We start from the raw sequence: 27,956 nt of genomic DNA, 5'->3' as shown, positions 1-27,956 counted from the left end.
TTTTTTGATAAATATTTTTTTATAATAATTTTCTTGTATAATTTTCCACTTATAGTTTCCTTTTTTAGTTATCTTACATGTTGCAGTGTTTGTAAATTGTTTTCTTTTTTTTTTTGTGTAAAGATTTTTCTTTGATATGTATTGATATAATGCTTAATTTCTAATATTTAGCGCATTTAAGCGATTTGAATTGACTTTTTGTGGACTTATCTTCTTTCAATTTTTAATTATTTGCCAACAAATCTTTCATCATGTCGAGCGATTCTTGCAAGGATTTCGCAAAACGAGACGAACTTGTGTTATCTGCCGAGTAGAACGAAGAAATGCAGAAAATTATCTCGTTCTGATGAATGTTGTAGGAACATCCGTAACCGCGTGGCGTAACTGGACCATAACCCATGAAGCTGTTAGTTGAACAAGCAACCTAAAAAATTATTTTTGGTGAGTTTTTGTTTTTTTAAAGAAATTTTTTTAGAGTGACGTTACTTACAAGGAGTGCAAATGTGCTTGAAATATTTTTAAAAAAGTGCATTGTGCGTTAAGTGCAGTGAAAAAAGTGCTTTTTGTGGATTTTTTGTGCATTTTTAATACCTGACTCGTTGAAAGGAGGAAACAATTTGCGATTTTGTAGCTTTCATCCGTAAACATTTCATGAACGCGTCCCTCAAGCTCCTTCGAAGCCTCACGATAACCGAGAAGGGGAATGTCAACTCCTCGTCCCATGATATTTTTTATCATTATTTCCGTTTGACGGGCAGCGGCGCATCGGAAAAGTTCACGAACGTGATCTTTCTGAAAATTTTTTAGAGAAAAATATTTAAAAAAATTTTTTTTTAGGAAAATTAAGGATTTTACGGTATAAATTGTGAAATGGACACGTTTCGTTTCTCGCATCATGTCATCCTCGTGATCCGATTCCAAAGGAACATTCGGAGCTTCGTCTTGATTGATGGCTTTTGCCCATTCCAGAGCCTCACTTGAAGCAGAACGGATACAATCGACTCTGCCAAGCAAGTAGCGACGGGTTGAAGCACTTTCATAAGTGCTCACAAGGAATCCATAAAGTCTGAAAAGTAAAAAAAAATGTTAAAAATTCATCAAAAATTATTCCAATTAATTCAATCCAAGCAAATTTCATCATAAAAAAATTCGATAAAAAATATTTTTTTACGATTTTTGATGAAAATTCAAAAAAATTTCTTGAAATAGAAGATTTTAATATAAAAAATTTAATTTTTAATTAAAAATAAATTTTGTTCATAAATTTTATTTTTTTTTTTTAATTTTTATAATTTTTTTTTAAAGTTCAATTTTGAATTTAAAACTTAAAAAATAATTTTTGAAAATTAAAAATTTTTTGAAAATTTAAATTTAAAAAAAAAATTGCGCAAAAGAATAAAACTACCTTATTAGTTAAAAATTAAAAATTTATTTATTTTTATTTAAAAATAATTTAAATAATTTTTTTAATTAATTAAATAATAAATTTAATTATTTTATTTAATTAATTCAATAGATTTTTAAAAATAAAATATTTTATTGAAATAATAAAAAAAAAAAATTAAAAAAAAATCGATTTTGAAAGGAATTTCAATTTTGAATTAAAAGATCCAAATTTGCTTCAAAAGTTTTTGAAAATTTTAATTTTTAATTAAAAAAATATTTAATTTAAAAAAAAATCAAATAAAAAAAAAAATATTTTTTTCTACAATTTTTGATAAAAATTCAAAAAACTTACTTGAAATAGGCCAATTGCAAAGCAAGTTGAACGAAAACATCGGGCGACGTTTGACAAGATTTGATGAAATTCTTGCCGTATCCCTTGTAACGGTACACATAAAAGTCCAAATCCTCGATAGACTTGTCAATGGCGACACTTGCAGCGGCAATTCTTTGCTTCAACTCCGCATTTACTTTCCACTCGAGTCTTTCGGGAGGCGGCAAATGATCTTGAGGACTTCCTTCTTCAACGGGCGGCATCGCATCAATTTTCTTCAAGATATTTTCGAGCAACTGAACCGGCGCGAGACCTTCTGACGGCGAATGTTCATAACACAAACCCCATGTTCCATCGGTACAAATGACAACTACGGTAAAAAATTGAATTTTTATCAAATTTTTTTTAAATTTTAAGAAAAAACTCACTTTCAAGCGTTTTATCGAACCAACGATTTGCGGTATTGACGTTACTTCCGCCCCCGTGGATCATTTGATGAGCCATATTCGTTTCGTCTCGTCCTCCGGCGTAATGTTGACTGCTTGGAGAGCCATGAAAACCGCGACAATTGAAAGTCAGAGGGAGAGATTCGTCGATGCAGAGCAAAATGAGAGCTTTTTCGATCAATTCGACGTTTAGTTGGTTGTTTTCGCCTGAAATTTAAAAAAAAAAATTAAATTTAATTTTTGAATTTTAATTAAAATCTTACCCATTGAGAGCAGAGTATTGCGATCTTTTGCCCAAACGGGACGAGATTGAGTTGTTAAGATGCCAATCATGGGAGGAGCGCCGGGTTCTCCTTGTTGCGGAAGTAAAGGAGCGTCATTCAAGATGTACAAGAGTTGGGAGTTGATCTCGTCTTCAGAAAGTCGACCACGATCCGCAGCTTTTACGGGTAAGCAATACATCTGAAATTTAATTTTATTGAGATTTTAGTTTAAAAAAATTCAATTTTGAATTAAAAGTTTTATTTTTTTTTTTTCATTTCTATTTTTAAAAAATTATGTCAGTAAATTAAATAATTAAATTTAAAAAAAATTAATAATGTTTTTTAAATAATTTATTTAAATTATTTTTAAAAAAAAATCAAATTTTTATTTTTTTAATTGTTTTTTAAATTATTTAATTGATTAATTTTTTATTTTTAAATGGAAAATTTTAATAAAAACCTGACAAATTTAATTAATAATTTTTAAAAAATTTTATTACTTATTAAAAAAAAAGTTGGGCTCAAAATTATTACAAAAATTAATAAATTAAATAATTAAAAACTTTAATTTTATTTGTTAAAAAATTATTTTTAAAAAATTAATTAATTTAATTTAATTTAATTAATTTTTTAAATTAAATATTTTATTGAAATAATTATTTACAAATAAAATTTAATAAAAAAAATCAATCTTTAATGAAACTTTGTTCATGAATTTAAAAATTTTAACAAAATTCGTTTAAAAAATAAAAAAATATAATTTGTAAAAATTTCAAGTTATGCTCAAAATTTTTAAAAAATAATTCATTTATTTAATTTAATTTAGTTTAATTTATTAATTAATTTTTTATTATTAAAAATAAAAAAAAATTATTGTAATTCAATAAATAAATACAATAAAAATTTCATAAAAAAATTTATAAATTTCAATTTCGAATTAAAAGTTTAATTTGCTTCAAAAATTTTTAAAAATTATAATTTTGAATAAAAAAAAATTCGATTTTAATGAAAAAAAAAATTATTTTTTTTTTTTAAATTTAAAAAAAAAAATAAATAAAAATTAAATTTAATTTAGAATTTGAGAAAAATTTCATTAAATAATTAATTTATCATGTAAAATCTAACAATTATTTTTTAAAAAATTTAGAAAAAAAAAATTTGATTAAAAATTTAACAATTTGAGTAAAAAATTATTCGAATTAAATAAAAAACCCAAAATAATTCCTTAAAAAATTAACAAAAAATCATCAAAACCCTCACCTGATTCCGATACATGACAATAATATGTTCATCATCACTCGTATTAAACTGACTATTGGGCAAATGTTGCGTGTCTCTCGGAATCCCCGGTTGTCTACAAGACCCCAAAAGTCGATAAAATTGCGCCATGCACATCGGCTGTCCCTTTTCACGCGACGCACATCTCTCAATAGGCAACTTTCCGCTAAAAATTAATTGAAAATAATATTTTTTCTTCATTTCAGATGAAAAAAATCAAAATCTCACCTATCAAGCATCTCTTTATGCTCAACGATGGCATCAACAATTCTCGCAGCGAATCTGGAAAGATCATAAACCGTCGTAAACTTCCGCGGAGGCAAAACCATACCGGGATTCGAGTTGATTGGCAACGGCAATGGGTTGTCCATGTACATGTCGTTCAACCAATAAGTGTAGGCCTGCAAAAAAAAATTTAGATAATTCTTAGAAGTGACGTCAAAAAAATCAATGTTTCTAAATCAAAAACAAGAATTTTATCAAAAATTTATCGAAAAATCGCGCAATGTCACTTTGTAGCAATCGATTTGTCGAAAAATTTTTGTGTAGAAATTTAATTGGTTTCTTATCTCGTGACAAAATGTTGCGCAACGCATAAAAGAACCTTGGCGGGTGCTTTTTTGGTCAGTTTTCTTGTGAATTTTGTGATTAACGGACAAGATTTTAGTATGAAACGTAAGATTTTCGTCGATTTTCAAGGATTTTTTCTAAAAAAAAATATTTTTTTCAGTTTTTACAAGTTTTTTGGTCTGTGCGACGCTCGCTGGCTCTGTTTACGGTCGAGCAACTGGCATCGAAGGTCAAGATGCGTCTCGTCCTCCCGTTTTTTATGCTACTGGAGCGCCAAGTTGTCACAGCGGCAACATGAATTGCATCCTGCCCGATTACGATGACCCAACGGCGTTCTATCAATGCGTCTCAGGGTGTCACGTCGCCGTGAAACAATATTGCGCGAGTTGTTTGCACTTTGATTTTTGGCAGCAACGTTGTGAATGGCCCGGAAAAGAAGGCGCACATCCGCCGGCGCCTGCTTTATGCTCGATGTTGCCTTTTCCGCCAAGTTCTACATCGACTCAGGTCCCAACGACACGTTCAACGACAACTTCTACGACAACAACGACCGAGGAACCGACTTCCATGAGCACGACAACGACTGAGGAAGCAACAACAGCATCGACGACGCAAGAAACGACGACTCCGGAAGACGTTTCGACAACAACTGCTGAACAAACGACCCCTGAAGAGCCCTCAACTGAAGCTTCGACAACTTCTGAGGCGCCAACTGAGTCCACGGATGTCCCCACGGAGATTACAAATACCGAACCTGAGCCAGAAACGACTTCAGAAGAGCCTTCGACGACAAAACCGCCTCCGAGTGAAGTTCCTACTGCTCCAACTCCGCCGCCAACGGTAATTTTTTTCATTAAAATCTCTTGAAAATCATTTTTCATTGAAAAATTATTTTTTATAGGCTCCAACTGTCGGTCCATCAACCGTTTCTTCGTAAATTTTCCATAAAAAATCAACATTTCATCGAAAAAAATAAAAAATTTCCATCAAAAAAAAATTTTTTTCTTACCCAATTATCCTCCGCTTCACGTTTTTCCTCTAAAAATTGATGCAATTGTGGTCCGATGCCAGCTGCAAAATTTTTCGTGATCGCCTTTGTTCGCTCATATTGCTGTTTAGTCGTAATTGGCTCCAAAATACGCAAATATTCCGTGAGAGTTTCTTCCATATCGGGTACGGGAAGTTTGGGCAAGTTCTGAAACGAGAAAAAAATTTAATTTTTTTATAAAATTTTTTATGAAGAAAAAATATTAAAGAAAAATCAAGAGGATTTCCGTTATTGAACTTTTATCTTACTTATCGGCTGAATGGTTTTCTTTCAATTCTCACGGAACAATAAATTATTCCTTTGATAGTAATGGAAAATTTTTCCATAAAAGATTTTTTAAAACTATTGAATGGATTTTTTTTTACTCAAAAGAAGCATAAAGAATAAAAAATGTGAGATAAAAAAAAAAGTTCAAGAGACAAGTTGTGAATAAAAATATTTTTGTTATCGGGATGTTTTTATTTTATTATCGTTCAAAGAGAGACATGTTTTTAGAGGAAATTTAATTTAAAGTGCTTTTGATATTTTTGTGATTTTATGAGAAAATTGAACATTTTTTTTATGTGTTAAAATTTTTTAAAATAAAATTAAAATAAATAAAAATTAAATAAAATTTAAAATAAAAATTTTAAATTTTTAATTTCTTCGAAAAAATTTAAAAATTAATTTTTTAAAAAAAATTTTTAATTTCTTAAAAAAACAATAAAAAATTATTTTTTAAATTATAATAAAATAATAAAAAAAAATTAAATAATTGTTTTGAAAAATTAATTATAAAAAATTATTAATTTGATTAAAAAATAATATTGAAAATTCAAATTAGTTTAATAAAAAAAATTTAAATAAAAAAATATTAAAAAGGTTAAATAAATTCTGAAATAAATTCATAATTTTAAAATAAATAAAAAAATAAATTAAAATAAATAAATAAAATAAAAAAAAATAAATAAATAAAATAAAAATAAATAAATAAAATATTTAAAAAAAATGAAAAAAAAATTGATTAAATATTTTTTTAATAAATAAATTTTCTTTTTATAAAAATAAAAAAAAGCAAAAAAAAATGTTTCCTATTTTTTTAAAAAAATTTTTTCTTTATTTAAAATAAATAAGAAATACTTATTTAAGTGAAATATTAGATTGATTAAATTATTTTTTTTTAATTAAAATACTTTTTAATATTTTTTAATTAAATAAATTTTTTAATTTGTAGGAAATTATTTATTTAATTTTTTTTAATATTAAATTAATTAAATAAATATTATATGTATTAATTAAATAAAATTATATAAAATTTAAAAATTGACAGAAAAAAATGAGAAAATTGAATTTTTAGCTAAAATACTTCTAAAAATAAAATTTTTTTTTACAAAACTGCATTTTTTTTAATTAACAAATATTTAAATAATTTTTTGTGTTTTTTGACTTTTTATTAAAAATTATTCAAAAAATTAAAAAATCTACTAATTTTTTTCACAAAACCTCTCTTTTTAACTAAAATTTTGAACTTCAAAAAAAAATTCCAATAAAATTTCATGGTCACTTTTCACAAATTCTTAACAATTTGCGTCAAATATTACGCGAGACTGTTACAACCGAACGTCTATTATGATCGATTGCTGCTCTTATCTCCTTGTAAACTCGTGTAAAAAGTAAAAAAGCATTCAAAATTGAACTAATTGGACAATGTCTGGAAAGTTGATAAGAGAATCCGACGCAATTCACAGAATTGTACAAATTGTCTTCCGTGTCTTTTCTTGATATTTTTTCATTGTTGACAATCGTACAAAAGATACTGAAACGAAGAGACATTCACATCCGCCTTTTTTTCTTTCTTTCTTCGGAAATCTTATTTTTTTCTTCTTCTTTTGTCATGCTCTACCTCACTTTTCTCCATTGCTTGCATCTCGTTTTTTTCGTCGAATACAGTCCGATTTTCCGTAGAAAACTGAAAATAATCCCCTTTGCTGTGACACTTTAATGTGCTTTTCTCTCGTTATTTCTTTTTTTGTGTCTCGTAGCGAGGATTCCGTGAGCGTAAAAGTCGTTTTAATTTTTTGGATTGTCCCTCGAGACTTGTGCAACGAGATAAATAACATGAAAACGGTAATGGAAAAGAGCAGTAGAAAAGTTGAGAATTTGTGATGATAATTTATATAATCAGAAATTATGGAATGAACATGAGAAGAGAGGAAATGGAATTGTGAAAAGACTTGGAAAATAGTTTTAGGAGTTAAGTTTAATGAGATTTTAGTTTTTGTTTCTTCAAATTTTATAAGAAAATTATTTTTGAATAAAGTTTGTACTAAAATTCGAAATTTGTACTAAAAGTTGTTCTAAAAATTTTTAAAATTTGTACTAAAAATTTTTTATAAAGACAAAATTTTCATTAAAAATTCTTCAAAGAGAAAAATTTGTTCTAAAAATCGCTTCAGAAGTTAAAAATTTGTACTAAAATTCGAAATTTGTACTAAAAATTGTTCTAAAAATTTTAAAATTTGTACTAAAAAATCTTTAAAAAGACAAAATTCTCAATAAAAAAATATTAAAAAAAAAATTTTTTCTGAAAATTTATTCAAAAGGTCAAAATTTGCACTAAAATTCGAAATTTGTACTAAAAGTTGTTCTAAAAAGTGAAGTTTGTACTAAAAATTCTTCAAAAAGTCAAAATTCTCATTAAAAAATTCTTCACAAAGAAAAATTTGTTCTAAAAGTCTCGTAAAAGTCTCTTCAAAAGTTAAAAGTTTGTACTAAAATTCGAAATTTGTACTAAAAATTGTTCTAAAAAGTAAAAATTTGTACTAAAACTAATAGAAACTCGTTACTTACCTCCGGAAATCCAAAGTCGTCTGTAGCCCCCGATTGAGACAACCATTTTTTGGGCAGATTCATCAACGAATCCTTCCATCCTGCAAGAAAAAGGCGAAAAAATCCATCAATTAACTCCCACGAAACACTTTAAAGTCATTTCAAAAGCATTTGTCAAACCCCAATTCCGAGAAAACGAAGTAAAATTCACAGAAATCCACATAAAAAGGTAAAAATTAAACAAATAACTCTAAAATTAAATTCAATTTCACCAATTTTCCGTCGACCAACAACAAATCCAAAGGAAAATCGATTGAATTTCTCATGATGATTACATTCACGTAGCAACCAAACAACATTTTCATGCATAAAATTTATCTTAAATTACTCTTTCTCCCTCTTTTAGTGTTTGTAGCGTTCTGTTTTCATCCCTTCCATGCTTTTTGTTGCACCATCGAGGGACTTTTCGTAATCCTGCGTTACAAAAGTTTGCGGTTTGGGGGATTTTCGCGCATTTTATGCGATTTTAATTAAAGATTTGGGGAAAATTTGGCCTTGAAAGCATAAAAAACCCCAAAATTGGTACAAGAAATGACAATTAAAGTGATTGTCTGAGTCACAAAACGATAATTTGTCATTCGTTATCTCCCGAAATGAACCAAATGTCAGATAATTTCGATAAAAATCTTTTATAAAAGGGTTAAGCGACGTGAAAAAAGGCAGTAGTTTGCTCCAAGTAGTTCTTTGTTCACGACTGGACAAGGTTTCGATCGAGATTTGAGTGAAAATGAAGGTTTTTCAGTACGTTTCTGCAATTTTTGTTGCCGTTTTGATGGCTGTCGCTGGTTCCGAAGCTAAAAATGTAAGTTTTTAATAAAAAATTTGAATTTTTTTACTCAAATTATGAATTTTTTAGACGCCAACTGCTCCCACAGTTCCTCCAACGGCTCCTACTGCCCCGACTGTCGGGTTCTAAGTCATGAAAACGAGTTGAAAAAGTTGCGGACATGCTTTTTTGCGTAGATTACCATCGGAAAATTGAACATCACTTATTTTAGGGCATCATCCATAGTCGAGAAAATGTAATTTTTGTTGAAAATTGAGGAATAAATGTTAATCAAAGACAGAATTTCGTAATTTTTTCGCACAGGAAGCAATCAAATAAAGCCATTATCGCATGGTTTTTCCGAAACGAATCCAAAATTGTGCAAAGAGACAAATAGAGTCATCATCGTCACACAAAAACACACAAAAGGGGGTGAAATCCTCGATGAATAATAAAAAGATCCCCCTTTGTCGGTTTGAATGAACGAAGAATTTTCCGGTTTTCATTGTTTTTCGATGAGACTATTGTTCATGAGTTGCTCCTTTTGTGGCAGAGACAGGCAAAAAATGACGAAATAGACCGGAATGCGTTATGAATTTTAATGAAGTTTATTATGTTGTGACGAAATTTTAAAGGGAGATGTCGGGATTTGCATTTTTGGATGCAGTTTTGCATTTTTTGATGACGAAATATTGATTTTTGTCACATTTTGTTTAAATTTTTTTATGAAATTTCAGTTTTTAGGCTAAAATTTTTAATTTTAAAGGATTTTGATCAATTTTTAATTGAATTGAGTAAAAATTTTTGTAACATTTCCTTCAACATTGGTCGAAAAATTGATAATTTTGGTCTTTATGAGATACTAAATTGAGTTTAAAGTTAAGGAAATGTTTCGAAAATTTCATATTATAGAATTTTTTAAAGAATTTTAAATTTTTTAAAATATTATATAATTTTCGTTTTTATGAATATTAAAAAAAAAATATGGAAAATTTGAATAATAATGAATGAAAGTTAATAATTTTTAATAAAATCAACAATTTTAGTATAAAAATCTAAAAAAAAATAATAAAAAATGTTTGAATTCTTTAAAATTAAAAAATAAAAATTGATTTTTTATCAAATTTATTTAAATTGGATAAAATATTATTAAAAATTTATATATATTTAAGCTATAAAATCTTTTTTTTTTTCATATTATAATGTCCTAAATTAAAAAAAAAATATATAAAATCTTCAAAAATATCAAAATTTACGGATCTTTAAACATTTCTTGTAAGAAATTTTGAAAAAATTCATAACAAAATACCAAATATTTAATTTTTTTAACTTTTCAAATACGTTAATGTTTATATTTATTAAATTTTTTAATTTATAGATATTTATTATAAATAAATAGTTTAAATTTTATAAATAATTAATATTATTAATAATAAAAAATAATTAAATAAATTATTATTTTATTAAATAATTTAATTTTAATTAATATATAATTTAATTTTCGTTATTAATAAATTTTTTTTTTAAAAAAAGTTTAAATTATTTATAACTTAAAAAATTATATTTTTTATTAATAATGAAAAATAAATTAAATTAATTAAAATTAAATTATTTAATAAGAATAATAATTTATTTAATTATTTTTCATTTATATTAATAATATAATTTTTAAAAAAATTTTCTTCAATTATAAAAAAAAATTTTTTTTGGTAAAATTTTCACTAAAAAATTATCATTTATCATAAATATCGATTCATATAGACAAAAATATATTATGAAATGCAACGAGACTCCCAAATGCACTTACCAAAACATAAATATTACTTACACAACTCACAATTTATAAATTGAACATTGACACTTCGACACAACTTTCCTTTTAGAATAACATTTATTAGAACAAAAAGTCCTTATGAACCCCCAAATTCAACTTTTCAGTACTTTACCTTTTAATTTTTCTCACTTCAAAACAAGAAATCGACGAAAAATGACTTTTTTAAAAAATAATAAAATAAAGAAAAACACATTAACATTTAACAATTAAATTTTTAATGTTTCCTTCACTTGTTTTTTTTTTTGTTTTTAAGATTTGTTTGTTTATACTTTTTTTTATAATAATAATAATAATTAATATTATTTTACTTCCATTACAATATTTTTTTTAAGTTTTTTCTTGTTCTTGTTGTTGTTAAATGTATAATTTTTTTTAATATATATGTTTTCATGATGTATATATATATATTATATATGTATGTTTGTTGTATATGTAACTGTAGTGTTCTTTTTTGATGTGTATGTATAATATATAATAATAATTAATTAATAATATAATTGATTCATCACTACACAATGAATGACATCCATTTATAAGTCTATTTATTTTTTTAAGTCATTTTTTTCTGATATGCTTGAATTTTTTCGTAACTTTTTTTTTGTTATCTATTGTTAAAAGCTTGATATGTATTTTATTATTTTTTTTTAATAATACTGTAAAACTTAATTTTTCCATCGACGTAACTGATAAAATTGTCTGCTTGCTATTTTTTTTATTTATTTTAATGTTTAATGATTACACACATTTTTCTTCCTTTTTTCTTTAATTTAGCAAGAGAGAACTTTTTTTATATAATTATTTATATTTTTTATTATTATTATTGGTACTGTACTGTTGATATAATTAGCGTTCAATTTTATTTATTGTTTGTGGTAATTACTTGTTAATGTTATTTTAATTATTATTTCTATCGCGGAATAATTAATCTCTCATTTTTCTTTTTTTTTTACTTATCTTTATCTTTGCGTTGGTATAATTTACGATTATAATTAATTTTTTTAACCTTTTCTTTTATTTTTATTTACGGATATTTATTAGCTAGAATGATAATAATAATTTTTTTGTGTTAATTTCTATCACATTGTAATATGTTTTTAATATAATTAATTATTTTTTTTAGTCGCGGAAACGCTCGCGCCGTGACACACTGATAACAGCTAAACTTTAAATATTTTTTTAAAGCAAGATAGTGATTTCTATATGTTTATATTATTTTTTTTATAGTTAATAGTATCGCCGAAAAATTATATTTTTTTAAATTTTCGTTCATTTTTTAAGTTAAGAGATAGAATTTAGCTAGAAACATACAGATATAGTTGAAGTTAAAGTTTTTTAAGCTAATTTTTTAATTTAAATAATATTTTTTTTAATATTAATTTTAATTTAATTATTTATTTTTTATGATATATTTTATTTTTAATGTTATTTATTTATTATATATGTTAATAATAATAAATAATAATAATAATATGACATTGATAATCGTCTGTTTGTATGTCAATATTATTTCTCTTAACCACTAATATTACACATTGCCGGCATTTTTCTCTATTTAGTATTTGTTATTCAATATTTACAAATATTAATAGTTTATTATTTATTAAAGTTAAGTTAAACATAAATATAGGAGGTAAAAGTAAAGAGACGCAAATAAATTATTATTTATGTTTGTTACATAATTAAAAATGAATTAACAAATAAAAATAATATTGAATAAATATTTTTTTGAGGGTTTATTACTTAATTTTTGACAGTTATGAAATTTTTTTGATAAATGTCAATTTTTTAATAAAATTATTTTTTTATTATTTTTTAATATTTTTTTAATTGAAAATTTAGTTTTAAGTTTATTTTATTAATTAATTTTAATTAATTAATATTTTTGTTTTTTATTAATTAATTTTAATAAAATTAATTATTTTAATTTTATTAATTTATAAATAAATAATTAATTAAAATAAATTAATAAATTTAATTTAAATTAATAATTTAATAAATAATTAATTAAAATAATTAATTAAAAATTAATTTAATATAATTAAATTTATTTATTATTAATTAATTATTACTAATAAATTTAAATCTTTATTATTTTTTCTATTAAAATTTAATTTTTAATTAAAATAAATTTTAAAAAATAATTTAAAAAAAAATTTTTTATTAAATTTTGACTTTTAAAAAAATTTCATAACTGTCAAAAACATTATTGATAACAAACCCCGATATAAGACTCAGTCCATGTATTTTTTTTTGTTCTATATGTTCTCTTCTATTGATTTTAAGATGACTACTACTCGATTATGTTAAATATTGCTTTTGTTCATAAACCGTATTTATTATTTACTTTTCCGTAATAATAATTAGTTTTAAGCTTTTTTTGTTTAGAAATTCATTTAAATAATTATATAATAAAAATATTTAATTAAATTTCTGTCAAAAACAAACTTTTTCAATTATAATCAATTTCAAGCTCTTAAGAAATCTCATATATGAACATTAATTCAATAATAATAAAAATTGACAAATTTTATAAAACTTTTTTTTCTGATAAAAAAAATATTTAAAAAAAGTTTTAATTCAATTTTTCCATGATAAAATAATACGAAGTACGTGACTGACTCAAAATTATACAACTTTATAACTTTTTCGTTAAATAATATCCTAACTACGATAAGTTTTACTTTTTTTATATAATAATCCTACATAATGATATATTTCTTTGTATTTTATAATAATACGTAATTTGACGTTCTTTATATAATAGTTACATTCCTTCATTGTTATGTTAATTAATTGCTACTTTTTTCCTTTTTTTATGTACACTTTTTCGTACCATTTCATTGACTTCGAGTTTCTATATGTTTTACATAATAATTGATAGTAGTTGGAGCTTCATTTTTTATATACTTTTCTTGCATTTTGTTTTTTTTTTAAATGTACATTTTTCGTGTGTGTTTTTTAAATAAATTTTTTTAATTAATTAATTAATTATTAAAAAAAAATTAAAATTAATTTTTTTAAATATTTATAATATAATTTAAGCTCACAATATATAGTTTTAATGTATAATAATTAATATTATATTTTTTTGTAATAAATGTTTAATTGAAACGTGTAGAGTTTGTATATTTTTCTTTGAAATTAATACAAATAAATATAATATTTTTCCATTTTTCGTCGTTTTTAATTTATTTATGATATAGTTTAATGATATGAGCATCATCTTAATACTAATTTCTTAAAAGCTAAGTTTCCACATGATTTGAAGATTTCTCTTCTGATATGTATGTGATATATGTAGGCTGTTTAATTGATATATTTTATATTATATATAATTAAATTAATTATATTCTATATTTTAATTATATATATATTTTTTATAATTAATAAATTATACAAAAAAATTAAATAAAAATATTGCTTTTTGAAAAAAAAAATATTTATCGTATCGGGTACATGATATATTTTTTGTACATAATAATAATAAGCAATATTTATGTTTGTTTAATTTTTAATTATATATTTTTTTTCCACACATGATAATAGTTACATGCTAAAAACGGACAGAGCAGATAATTTGCAAAAATAATTTGCATTGAATTTTACACTTCTTCTTGTCTGTTTCCATGTTAACAGATATGTTTTCTATATGTTCATCGACAGAAATTAACGAATAATGATTAATATTATGCTTAAAAGTTATTTTTTAATTTTATATATATATTTATGATAATAATTAATATCACTTTGGTAATTTCTCAGGCGAGCCGGAGCTCTGATATGTATCGTTACCTTGGTTGTGTCTTACGTTCACTAAACATTAAACGCGTTCCCCTAACATATATGTTTATATAAAAATGAACCTGATATGCGGCTCATTTTCATATAAATCATAAATAAAAAGGGAAAACGCGTTGCATGTTGAAACAAAAATTAAACAAACGAAAATTTATTTTTTTTTTCGCATGGAAAATCGATACACAAACGGTATATAATGTTTGTTGCTTTTTTAGTGAGAGACAACGACAAAACATTCTCGAATCACACCCATAAAATACGTGTGTGTTGCTTAGTTTGATATGTATGCGATATGATGGGGGTGACTGTCAGATGTTTGTCTGCCAATTTTATTACACTAATTGACAACCGAGACATGGCAGGTAAGTAAATTTTTGTGTATTTATGCCAATTTTTGTTTTTTAATTGATTTATGTTTTTTTTTTAAGAATTATATTGAATTGTTGAATATATTTAATTTAAATTAAGTTTTAATAATTATTTCATTTAATTTTAAAATATTATTTTAATTAAATTATTTAATAAAATTTAATAAATATGAATTAATTTTTAATAATTTATTTTTTTTAATTAATTAGTTAGTATAAAAAAATTAGTTAAAAAATTAAAAAAATAATTAATAGAATATTAATATATTATAATTTAATTAATTTATTATAATATTTATTAATAATTTATTAATTAATTTTTAATTTTTTTTTTTTTTAATTTTTTAACTAATTAATATTGATATAAATAAATTAAAAAAAAAAATTAAATTATTAAAAATTAATCTTAAAAATGAATTAAATTTAATTTCAAATTTCTAAAATTTATATTCATTATAATATTTTTTTTATATTATTATAATATTATAATAATTTTTTATATTAATAAAAAAATTAAATTTATTTTTCTGATTGAAAATTTTTAATTTTAATTATTTTTATTTTTTTTTTTTTAATTATTTCAAAATAATTATTTATTTTTTTAAATTTAATTTTAAAATAATTATTTATTTTTTATAATTGTTATTAATTTTTATTAATTAAATAATTTTTTTCAGAAATAAATGAAAATTTTTAATTTAAAAAAAATATTTTATTGTTCAGAATTTTATTTTAGGTGAATTTTATTTCCGATTATCAGCTTAAAGATTTTTTTTGTAATGAATTTTAATTTTTTTAAAATTTATTATTTTTTTTATAGAATAATTTTTAATAATTTAAATTATTAAATTAAAAAAAATAATTTATTATCAAATTTTTTAAATTATTTTTTTTATCGAAAAAATTTATATTTTTAAATAATTTTTTTTTTAAATTAAATATTAATTAATTAAAAATTTTAAAGTCTCGGTAAATTATTATATTGATTGTGTATCGAATTTCATGACTTTTCTTAATCCTATCTAATACCTAATAATAATAAAATTACAATGATATATTTATTTCTGTTGTCTTTTTACACGACTTGAATCAGATTTCAATTAATTTAAAACCAAACAATCGACCGGGCAGTTTTTTTGTGTGTATAACTTATGAATTAGCCAACCACTTGTGCGCCTGCCAATTTTATTTTTCATTTCAAGGACGACACTTTTTTTTATCTTACTTTTGCAATTTTTTGAAATTTTGTCCCAATTTGTACAATTTTTTTTTTTTAAATATTTAACGGGAAGTTTTTTTACATTTTTTAAAGCGAAATTATTATTTTAATATTTTTTTAAATTTTTAATAGGAACCGTTTAATTCATGCCTTGTCGGAATGGATTCGAAATTTTAGGTTGTGGTTGTTGCTGTTGCTGCTGTTCTTGTCGCTGTCTGAATGGATTTCCCACAGGTTGCTGAGGCAAGTGACGCGATTGCTGCTGCTGCTGTGGTTGTTGTTGATAAACGCCGCCTTGTTCCTGATACCCTGGTTGATATTGCTGATACGAGTCATTTTGCTGCTGATATTGCGGCTCCTGATCGATATTTGTCTCGGCAATGCCGCCTTGTTGCTCGTAACCGTATTCGAGATGATTTTTGAATTCGCCGTCGACAGCTTGTTGATTGTGCATCGTGTAAGTTTGGTATTCCTTGTTCGGCGGATCTTGCATTAGGATGTTGGCTTCGTTCTCGAACGGTTTGAAATCGTAGATATTTCGCAAGTACATGAGAACGGGCGCATAGGCGAGATTCGAGAATGCAATGAGGATGTTCAAGGCAGTGAATCCGATGAGTTCGACAACGGCCCCGGCGATAATTGGACCAACAGCGTATGCCATCGAGTATGAAATGTCAGCGATGGCGTAAATGCTTCCATAGACACTGACATACCGAACATCAACGATGTAACCTAAAGTTGGTAACAAAGCTGTATCGATCAGCGCGATGCCAAAGCAAATGATGCAAATGGGGATCATGAGCATTTGGTATGAACTCGAGATCGGGATCAGGAAACAACTTAATCCCTCGAGTGTTAAGCCAACAGCTGCCATGAGCCATTGTTGATGCGGATAAGCTTTCGCAAGTTTGACGGTCAGAACGACGCCCAAAACGTGCGGGAAGAAGGCGGGCAACCAAACCATCCCGATCTTCCAATTGTCCCGCGTTAAGTTGTCCTCCATCCATACGGAGATCGTTGGTTCGAGGAAGGCAAGGGCAACGTTCGACATTGTCAAGGCACCCGCACATACCGCAATATAGGGATCCATCAACAACTTCCAGATCGGCACAGTTGGCTGTTTCGCCTCTTGACTCAACCGGATCTGTTCTTTGACAGGTCGCATCACAAGAAGCAACATGGCGCCATCGATCACACAAACTAACGCCAAAATCAAAAATGGCACCGCTTTACCCGCAAACTGGTACAATGCCCCGCCAAAAGGGGGCGCTACAAGACATCCAAATGAAATGAACGCTAATGCGATACCCAACGCTTGGGAACGTTCATTCTCTTCCGTATACCGATCAGCGATCATTGCCAAGCCAGAAGTATCGGCAAATGCTGAACCTACGCCTTGTAAAGATCTTGCAAAGAACAGGAGTCCATAACTTCCGCCGCAGGCAAACATTGCCGTGGAAAAGAACATGATTATCAACCCGATCATCATGGGGAGTTCATAGCCGATTTTATCAATCAGCGCACCCGAAAAGGGGTTCACAAGAAGTTGAACGATGGCTTTTGACGCAAACAAGAATCCCGTTGCCGAATCTTGACCCGGATGATGCATCGTTCGCATCGTGGTAGGTGCATTGGCGACACTTTGATTCTTCGCGACAATCGTAGCTTTTGTCGTAACTTCATCATCGTCGTCCCATGCCCCAATTTCGTTCAAATAATCCGGGATTATGGGCACAATTACCATATACAGCATGTTATCCAGCAACAAAGCTATCGACACTATAACTAAGATGATGCGTTTCTGGTTGGTTGGTTCTTTGACACGCTCCCAGAACAGAGCTTTCGCTTCCGCGACTGTGATGTTCAGGATTGGAAGTGTTTTTTCATCCATTTTTAATTATTTTTTTTAAACTTTTTTTTTGTACTAAACTTTTAAAGTCTCTTAAGATTTATTTAATGATGATTTTTTTTTTTGTTTCAGCAAACCTCTGTGATATGATGTCATCAATTGTACTTGTCTACTTCCAATGGATAAGGCAACCTGAAATCGTGAAAAGAACACAGAAACAATATTTCAATTATTAGTATTCGGTAACCGGACTCAAAATGACTCAAAAATATTTAATTTTTTTTTAAAGGATCAAAAGTCATGCTAAAGAGAAAAAAAAATAAATTAAAAAAAAAAATATTATGATTGAAATGCTGTTTCTGTGATCTTTTCTGTCGTGTGTCGCCTTTTCTCTAACACGCTACAGATCTAAAGGTAATTAATTACAATTAATTATAAATAATTAAACAAGCAATACAATTTTTTTTTGAGGTTATGTTTTGATTTTGGACGAACGACAGATCCTTAACCTAATTGTTTTGTTTACAAACAAATAATTTTTTTTTAGGTTAGAACAGAAAAATGGCTCAAAGTTTAAAAACATACATTTCAATCATAATAATTATATTTTTTTAAAAATATGTTTTTTTGTGGAAAATTAAGTTTTTATTTAAAATGGATGTCATTTTGTAATTTTTTTTTTTTCATTTTTTTTTTTTTGTATAAAATTAAGTGAAATGTTTTAAAGTGTTGTTTTGAAGTTTATGTTCAATGTTATGAATTTTTAGTTTAAATTTTTTTGATGAAAAATTGTAATGTAAAAATATTGTTAAAAGTTTAAAATTTTAGCTTCAAAGTTAACTTTTCTTTACTTTTTAGGTTTTTAATGATCGAAACTTGGATGACTTCAACTTTTCAGGAACATCAATTCAACTTCAAAAAATATTTCAATTAATTTAAACCAAGCATATAATTTTTTTAGGTTATTTAATGGAAAATCAAATCAAAAATTCAATATATACAAAAAATTATCTTTTGACAATTAAGAATTATATTTATAGTAAGACAAAAAATTTGAATTAGCAGAGAGCGATTTACAAATTTCAAAAAAAAAATAAATTTAATTATAATACATAAGTTAAAACCTGGGTTCGAATAATCTGATAATTTAAAATTGAGCTTCTCTGTTTCTTCTTATAATCTTATAAAAAAAAATTGGGGTTTGATGAAAATTCACTTTTATGATATTATTTTAATTTTTTAAAAATAATTTTAAATTTTAATTACTTTTTTAGTAATTTCGACAGTCAAAAATATCACAGACGTCAAAACTTTCCTTGAAATGAATATTTTTGAATTTTTTTTAATTGAAAATTGCATTAAAAATCTAAAAATGTTCAAAAACTGACATTTAAGTGAAATTTATGACAGCTGTCATTTTGACAGAAGTAAAAATTTTGCATTTTTTCAATGAAATTGTAAGTTTTATGTCATAAATTTGAGAAATGTCAAAAAAAAATTATTTTAAGTCTAAAATTAGACCTAAAATTTTGAATTAGCCGAAAAGCGATTTACAAATTTCAAAACTAATTTTTTTTATAAATTAAAATAATTTAATTTTAATAAAATAAATATACGAGCTGCAAAAAATTTGCATTTATGCAAAAAAAAAAGAAATTTTTTAAATTTTAAAAATAATTTTTTATGAATAATTTTTTATTAAAAATTTATTAGTTAATTTAATTTTTTATTAAAAATTTATTTTTTAAATTTATAATATGAAATTTTTTATTAAAAATTAATTCATGAAAAAATATTTCAATTAAAAAAACAACTAAAAAATTCTTGTCAAAAATAATTTTCTCAATTTTTAAATTTTTTTCGAAAATTTTTAGAGCTAAAAAGCTCAAATCGAACAAAAATTTATATTTAGAAGCTAACATTTTAAATTTTCTTTTAAAGCCATTTATCGTTGAAAACTAATCCTTTAAAGCCATTTTAATACAAAAATTGCTTACAAAACTTTCCATTCATCAACATTTCTCTTGTTCCTTTGCACTTCAATGGCTTCAGTTAATTGCCATGCCATGCACTTGCGGAAAATTTTTCCGAAAGGTGCAGCAAATTAAACATCATTACATGCAATTACAAGCGGATTAGAACAATTATTGTTTACACATTGAATATTTTAAGCCTCTTACTCTACGCCGCCGATCAATTGAACTCCACAAACCACAACGAATCGATTTTTTCTAATTTTTTTCCCCTCGTCAAATTGAATTGTTACAATTTTTTGTCATTCGGGAAACTTAATTTTTTTTCTTTTGTGTTTGAAACTATTCATTCTGGCGGAAAATATTGACGCGTGTCTTCAGTAATGATAATGATGTGAAATGATTACAACAACAACAAACAACAAAAAAATTATTGAATTAAATAGAATTTCCCCCGCACTTGTCACTCTTTTGTGCGACAATCGTTAATTGGGTCGTGCAAGTGTCTCCACTCGAGGAACAAAAAGGAGTTAAGTTGACTTTTATTAGATTACGGAACACACAATGGCATGAAAAAAAGTGAAAGAGTTGCTTCGCGTGAGTCAATTCCATTATTTTTATTATTTTTTTCGAGTTTTCAGGTCAAGAGCTCGTTCTATAATTGACTTTACTTACAAATAATAATCCGCTCGGATTTTCACTTTTTTTTTAAATTTTATTCTTCGAGAATTTTTTATTTTTTAAATAAAAATAGAAAAATTCGATTTTTTTCTACATTTCCGTGCACTGAAAATATTTTGCACTAAAATTTCTCTCAGTTCAGGTGCAAATTGCGCAAGTCACGAAAAACCGTCGTCTCTCGCAGGATCGCAAATTTATTTACTCGACAGTACCGACTACTACTGTCTATGTTTACTAACTTTTATCGTGTTACCTAAGAATATACGATTTTTTTACGGTAACACGGTAAATAAAGTGTCCTGAGGCAACTTTTCATGTGTTTCCATGTTCAATGTTCTATTTTTTTCTCATATTTATTTTTAAATGCAACTCATTAAAAATTCAAAAGCATTTCTGAGGCATGTAATGATAAAAAAAAAAGTTTTATTTTTCCGTGTTGACGTGATTTGAAATGGAAATATGGAAAAAAGTAGAAAAAAAATTAGAGAAATTATGCGAAGATGGTCAATTAAGATAAAGTTAACTGTGGGAATGTGAAGTTTAAATGATTAGAAGTTGTTATTGGTGCTGCAGGATAAATATTAGAGGAGATGATTTTTTGCACAAATTGAATTTTTGATAAGGTAAGAATTTAAAAAATTTAAATTATTTTATTAAATTTTTAAAAAATTATTTTAAAATATTTTTAAGCAATTTTGAGGTTATGTTTTGGCAAAATCTCAGTTTTATAAAATTTTTGTTTTGTTTAATTATTTTTTTTTATTTTATTAAATTTTAATATTTTTTAAATAATATTATTATTTATTTTTAAATATTTAATTCTTAAAAATAATTTTTAATTAAAATTTTAAAAATTGATTCAAAAATTTGAAAATCGTATAGCGCTAATTCAAACTTTTTGGAAAAAAAGTTTTAAACAAATTTAATTTTTACATAAAATTTTTAGTAATTTTTTAATTATTTAAAATAATTTTTTCTCATAAATTATTTACTCTATATTAAAAAAATATTTTTTTTTGCAAAGATTTAAATATATAAGAAAATTTAATGTTTTAAATAACTTTGAGGTTATGTATTTTTTTAGATCCTTTATTCATAAAAGTATCAAATTTGCTAAAAAATGTAAAGAATTTTTCTGAAAATAATTCAAAAATATGTAATTTCAAAAAAAATTATTCAAAATTTGTAATTCGCTTTTCTGCTAATTCAAAAAAAATTAAACAAAATTGAAATAATATTTTTAATAATTTGATGAAAATACTAAAAAAATCAAAGAGTGTTTAAAAAATATTTATTCTTTAAAAGAATATTTAAGATTAAATAAAAAAAATATTTTTTGAAATTTGTAAATCGCTCTCCTGCTAATTCATTTTTTTTTAAATAAGAAAATAGAGGTTTAAATAATTTGATGAAAAAAAAATTAAAAAGTGTTTCAGAAATATTTTTTTTTTCTTAAAAGATTGAAGATATTTAGATTTTCAAATCTAAAATTTGATTAAATAAATTTTTTTTTTGAAATTTGTAAATCGCTTTTCTGCTAATTCAAAATTTTAATAGAAATAAATATTCAAGCGAAAAAAATCACATTTTTTATCTAAAATATCAAAATCATTAACAAAATTGCACTTTTGTGACTTAACAAGTAAACTACTTCTAATATTTCACACACATCAACAGATAAAGGCAAAAAATAAACGGAAATACGAAAAAAATCAAATTTCACAAGCAAATACATGTTTATTCGTCTCATGTTCACGTTTTTTATAAAAACATTCGACGTTCCCGAGCAAAAAGCATGTTTCGCATGTAGTTTTTCTCTGCAACAACGTACTTTGGGGAAATTGTACCTGTTCACTTTGCATGCTAACCAGCCGAAAGAAATAAAACGAGGAATATGCGCCGTGGTTACATTTCTCGAGGTAAGACACGAAAATCTTGATAGTATCGAATATCGTACAATTTTAACCTGAAACTTTTAACGACATAACGAAGAAAACACCGAAATTTATTGATTACCTAATGAACGGTAATAATAATTTTCGGTACACAGACACAAAACAAACAAATTTAATTAAGATGCCGTTCGTCGTTGTTGTCTTTCTGCTTGAATCGGCAAAAATTTTTCGCAACAAACGGAGGAACAGATTCGAAGATTTTGAGGGGGAGATAATGAAATTGGGGTTGTTAAAAATGTTTTGAGATAGGAATTTTTGCCGTTCTACGGAATTTTGGGTCTTGACATCACAATTAATGGCTTAATTAGGTGAGGTATGTATGTTAACATCGTTCAAATTATGTTCAATTAATCGATTTTTCATGATAAATTTTTAGGTTTTATGGTTTGGAAAGACTAATTATGGGCGGATTTTTATCGATTTGGGCATGAAATTAAAGAAAATTGTTGTAAAAGGTCTTCAACTGAAATTCGAAACAGGAAAAGGTAAGATTTTGTCATTTTTGTTAATTAAAATTATTCAAAGATTCAAAAAATTAAAAATTTTGTAAATTTCTTCAAATTTTTTTTGACAATATTTTTAATTTTAATTATTTTTTAATTTATTTTATTTTTTTAAATCTTTAAATATTTTTTAATATTAAAATTTTTATTTTTTTAATTTTTTTTTTTAAATTAAAATTTCTTTAGAATTTATAAAGTTATTTAGAAATTTTTTTATAATTTAAAAATTTTTTTAGTTATTTTAGAAAATTTTATAGAAAATATTTAAATTTTATTTTTATTTTCATCTATTTTTTTAAATCAATTAATGATCCTTAATACGAAAAAAATTAAGCAAATAACGATTTTTTTGGACAATCTTTTTAATTTTAATTTTTTTTTTTTAATTTTAAAAATTTTGTTTTTTTTAATTTTTTTTTTAAATTTTTAAATATAAATTTTTTTAGAATTTTTTAAAGTTTTTTAGATTTTTTTTAGAATTTTTTAAAATTTTATTTAGACATTTTTTATTTTATTTTAGAAATATTTTTTTTTTAATTTTTGATTTTTTTTAGAAAATATTTAATTTAAATTTTATTTAAATTTATTTTTAAAAAATTTAAAAATAATTTATTTTTTTTTATAAAAATTTGCATCTTTTTTTTTAATCAATTAAAATAATCCTCAATAAGAAAAATATTTTCTGATCCAAAATCCATCAAAATGTCGAAAATTAATTAATTAATTAAGAAGAATATTTATTGACAGGAATAAAAACATGAGCAATGGAGATTTTTTGTCAATTTAAATAAAGCAACGAGGCAAAAGTCAACTTTTAAAGGTAAGTTCACTTTAAAATTTCAAAAATGAACAATTCTTCATTAATTTTATTATTTTTTTTTTCAGAAAACCCTCAAGACAAGTCCTCCAGAGAATATCAAAGCACAACTGCAGGGGAATTTCTCTTAAATTTTTCATCTGAAATCCATTAAAAAGCGAAAAACTCGAGAAAACATCAAAGAATGTCTTCGACACTCCATCAAAACACAACAAAAAAGGGGACTTTTTATTGCAGCAATCATTTTGCTGGTCCCTCGGTTAGTTACCTAACATGTTTCCAACCGATTTTATAATTCGTTATGCAAACATCGAGCGAGTCCCGAGCGCACTTGGCAACACATTTCACGTTGTTTGTTCGGCTACCAGCTTTGCACAGCATGTATCGCACATTTGATTTCAATCAGAGGGGAGTTGAACGTGCCTTCGAAGAAAAATTCTGACGGGTAAAAATGCTTTTGAACTCAACTTGAACTTTGCAGTTTTTTTGCTTTTAATTGACATTCTTTCAGCACACTTGTCGTTTGTCATGTGACATGACACCGCTTGAACAATTGTTACCCCGATGAATTTCCGAAACAACGAAAATTTTGATTGTTGCACAAATATTTGTCCTTTATTACGGGCGGAAAAAACGTGAATAAACGCTGCCGAGGAAAAGATGTTAATTTTAACATTATTATTCCACGTCGTTTGTTTAAAATAATACATTAATGAAAACAACGGCAAAATGCGAACGGGAATGCCGTAATGATGATTTTGATGAGAAAAGTAACATCCGTGATGGAACGAATGCCGAAAATGGGGGAGAAATGCCGATATTTACATCACAAAGTATTATCTTGGCGGCCCCTGCATTATTTTTTTTATGTCATTATCATCGCTTGTAAAACATCCCCCGTTGTAAAAGAGGCATAGCGAATGGAAAAATGTCAAAACAATGGATAAAATCCTCGTTGCCGGAGTTTCTTTCAAGGGTGACGATGAATATTTTATTTATTTCTTTTCCGAGTTTCCCTTTATTTATATTTTTCTCTGTTTTCTTTTGCAGCACGAAAGGGAGGCTGGGATAATATAATCTCCCATCATGTAATGCTATTTTATGATCATGTTGCAGGAACAAAGGGGTTTTTGTTTGCTTGATGTCTCTTTTTAAGGTAAATTTTCTTTTTTATTTTCATCGAAATAATTTTTTTTTCTTTAATTGCAGAAATCCTGAAAAAATTCTTTGTTATCAATTAATCCAAACCAAGCATAAAAATTATTTCAATTAATTCAAACCAAGCAAATATTTAAAAATTTTTTAGGTTTCAAGGAATAATTGCCGCAATAATAGTGAAAAATTGTCAACATCGACACATTATTTCCGTTTCACAAGTGCCGAACACATTAAATTTTCCACAAGATTAAGCACGTCTCTTGTTATGTCTATTAGTGTGGTAACTGTCGTGTCGTAGTAGGCGTATAATTGACCAAATGATGGAAATTCCAACGATATTGAACGTGGATTGGATTAAGGCAGAGATTAATGACAACGCAGTGTGAGACGATTTTTAATCCAAATTGAGTTATAAATTTGATTTTAATCGTAGTTTTGGGTTTTCGGGGGATTTTCAAGGATTTAAGTGATGTTAAAAGTAAAGAAAAGGGAAAAAGTTCAAGAAATTTTAGGTTAATTTTTTAATAATTTTAAATTTTTCCCGAAATTTCTCAAATTTTTAGAAAATTATTTTTGTACGAGTCTAAAATAAAAGTTTTTGATAAAATTTTATTAAAACATTTAAAAAAATTTTATAAAAATTTGCAAATTGCCAAAAAATTTTCTAAATATTCACATTTTTAAAAGTTATTTTTTTTCTTTATTTTTATTTTTCATTCTTTAAAAAAAATTAATATATTTTTAAATGTTGAATTTTTTTTTTTGATTTTTTCTTCACGAAAATTAAAATTTTTTATTTAAAAATTGGAATAAATTGAGTAAATTTTTGCTGAGATATTGTGAAAAATTTGAAAATTCATTAAAATAATCAGATTTTTGATTCATAAAAATTTTCAAAAAATTTAAAAGTGATGTTCAAGTTCTAAAATGAGACCAAAATTAGAATTTTTATCGTTGCTAATGACAACTTACAATATTTTATGTGAATTTCTTGTCAGTTAATTGCTCTTTATTTAAGAAGATTTGAACAAATTTTAGAAAAATCGACTTTCGAAATGAATTTTTGACCTTAAAAAAATTTCAAATGCATTAAAATAATTAAAATTTCGCTCATTTTTCGTAAAAATTTATTAAAAAAATTATATAATGAAAGTTTTCAAGCATTTTTAAATTATTTTCAATATTTAAATAATTTAATTAAATACAATAAATAATTATTTAATTAAAATAAAATTAATTTAATTTTTTATTAATAAAAAAAATTTTAAATAAATAAATTAAATAATAAATTAATTAATTAAATAAATTAATTAATTTTATTAATTTAAAAAAAATAATAAATTATATGAACTAAATTTCATGACAATTTTTATTTAATTTTTCTCAAAACTTCTAAAAAAAATTTTCAAAGATTTTTATTAAAATAAAAAAAAATATATTTTAATTTTTTTTTTAACTTCAACCTCGTAAAATTAACAAAAAAAAAATTGAAAAATAATTTTTTACTGATAAAAAATAATAAATTATTTAAAAAATTTAATGTTAAAGTACTTCAATGAGCAATTTTTTTTCAAATCTTCCATTAAAAAACTCACAAAAAATAACAAAATCTAATCTTCGAAAACCCAAAAACTGTCGATTTCCATTACCATAATTAGCGAATAACAAGGTAAACTTCACACAAATATCGATTTTCCGTTCCTCACAACCAAAAATGGTTTTGTTAAACATGAAACGTACTTTCCCCCTACTGTACTTTTATTTCTTCTTCCTTTTCAGGTAACAATTCTATGTAACGAAAAAATCTAGACATGTGAAACGGCACAGGTGATATTCGCCGTCGCTCTCTTATTTTTTTAATATTTATTAAATTTCTCATCTTAAACGAAATTTACCCTCAGACGATGGAAAAACCTTTTTTTTTTGGTCATCAAAACACGCAAACCTGAGTGAGTGATACAATGTTTCTCTTCTTCCTTTAAATGTTATCGCATGAGAATGTGTGTGTATATGGAGAAGTTTCCTTTTTTTCTACTCGCAGCAAGGAAAAGAGAGACATTCGGCTTTTCGATCGATAACGTTTCGTTATGTAATGTAATTCCATACACATTCGAGCTACACTTCACTTATAACAACAACATGACTTTTTTTTTGTGTGTAGCCTAAAAAATGGAAGCCATTTTGTTTTTTTTTACTATTTTTTTTTTTTTTGAGATCCACGAAAATGTGACAAATACTTTTGAGTCATTTAAAATAATTATTTTTGGAGGAAATGAAGGAAAAAACTTACCTGGATCTGGAATCGCTCCTGAAATCCGATCAGCAATAAATCCTTTTACGTTAGTAACGACCTTCTGAGGCGATCCTTTGACCGCCCCAAACAATGAACCACCTAATTTTGATAGCAGGGCGGATGATGGTTCACCGCCGTTATCCTTCTCTTCCGAAGACGCCACGGTTTTTTAATTTTTCCTCGAAACTTTTTTTTAGGTTATATTTTTATTTATTTTGAGGTTAGAATTTTAACTGATCACTATTTTCTTCACTTTTCTTATTTTATTTTCGGATTTTTTTTAAATAATTTTTTTAAATTAATCCAGTTTGGTTGTCTCGCACGTTTTTCGGGACTTTTTACTCGCTTCGCGCAACAAAATAAACAATTTCAATAAATTTTTAACTTTTTCTATGATTTTTTTTAATAATTAATTTAAGTTGATAACAATTAAAATATAATTTATTTTAAATATTTTTCTAATATAATTTTTAATGATTTTTTTAAATATTTTTTTTGTAATATATGATAAATATTTTAATATATTAATTTATTATATATGTCGTCGAGAGA

The 27,956-nt window shown here is 24.9% G+C and overlaps 1 protein-coding gene across 2 annotated transcripts; it reads right to left on the bottom strand.

Annotated features, from left to right (window-relative positions):
* Positions 1–121: 121 nt before the first annotated feature.
* On the bottom strand, positions 122–27,956 carry LOC134833510 (vesicular acetylcholine transporter-like). 2 transcript variants are annotated; one of them, XM_063847841.1, is made up of 11 exons: positions 27,402–27,956; positions 8,152–8,231; positions 5,284–5,469; positions 3,933–4,105; positions 3,687–3,870; positions 2,427–2,625; positions 2,146–2,370; positions 1,739–2,087; positions 856–1,066; positions 592–792; positions 122–424 (listed from the first exon to the last, which is right to left on the bottom strand). In XM_063847841.1, the coding sequence occupies exons 2-11, from the start codon at positions 8,212–8,214 to the stop codon at positions 224–226; spliced, it is 1,992 nt and encodes a 663-aa protein (XP_063703911.1). In that variant the 5' UTR covers positions 8,215–8,231; positions 27,402–27,956; the 3' UTR covers positions 122–223. The 2 variants fall into 2 exon arrangements, with proteins under 2 accessions (XP_063703911.1, XP_063703912.1); XM_063847842.1 differs by lacking the exons at positions 122–424; positions 592–792; positions 856–1,066; ... (5 more) ...; positions 5,284–5,469; positions 8,152–8,231 and adding an exon at positions 15,930–18,216.

The sequence above is a fragment of the Culicoides brevitarsis genome, chromosome 3 (genome assembly GCF_036172545.1).
Source record: "Culicoides brevitarsis isolate CSIRO-B50_1 chromosome 3, AGI_CSIRO_Cbre_v1, whole genome shotgun sequence".
Classification (NCBI taxonomy): Eukaryota; Metazoa; Arthropoda; class Insecta; order Diptera; family Ceratopogonidae; genus Culicoides; species Culicoides brevitarsis.
The sequence above is the reverse complement of the archived record's forward strand: the minus strand, read 5'-3'. Positions and strand labels throughout refer to the sequence as shown.

Excerpts from the sequence above, each read along its gene's own strand:
- LOC134833510 (XM_063847841.1), bottom strand. The coding sequence starts at position 8,214 with ATGAATCTGCCCAAAAAATGGTTGTCTCAATCGGGGGCTACAGACGAC. Across the intron at positions 2,088-2,145 it reads GTTCGATAAAACGCTTGAAA|TTGTCATTTGTACCGATGGA; the intron begins GTGAGTTTTTTC and ends TTTTTACCGTAG. Across the intron at positions 793-855 it reads TCCATTTCACAATTTATACC|AAAGATCACGTTCGTGAACT; the intron begins GTAAAATCCTTA and ends AAAAATTTTCAG.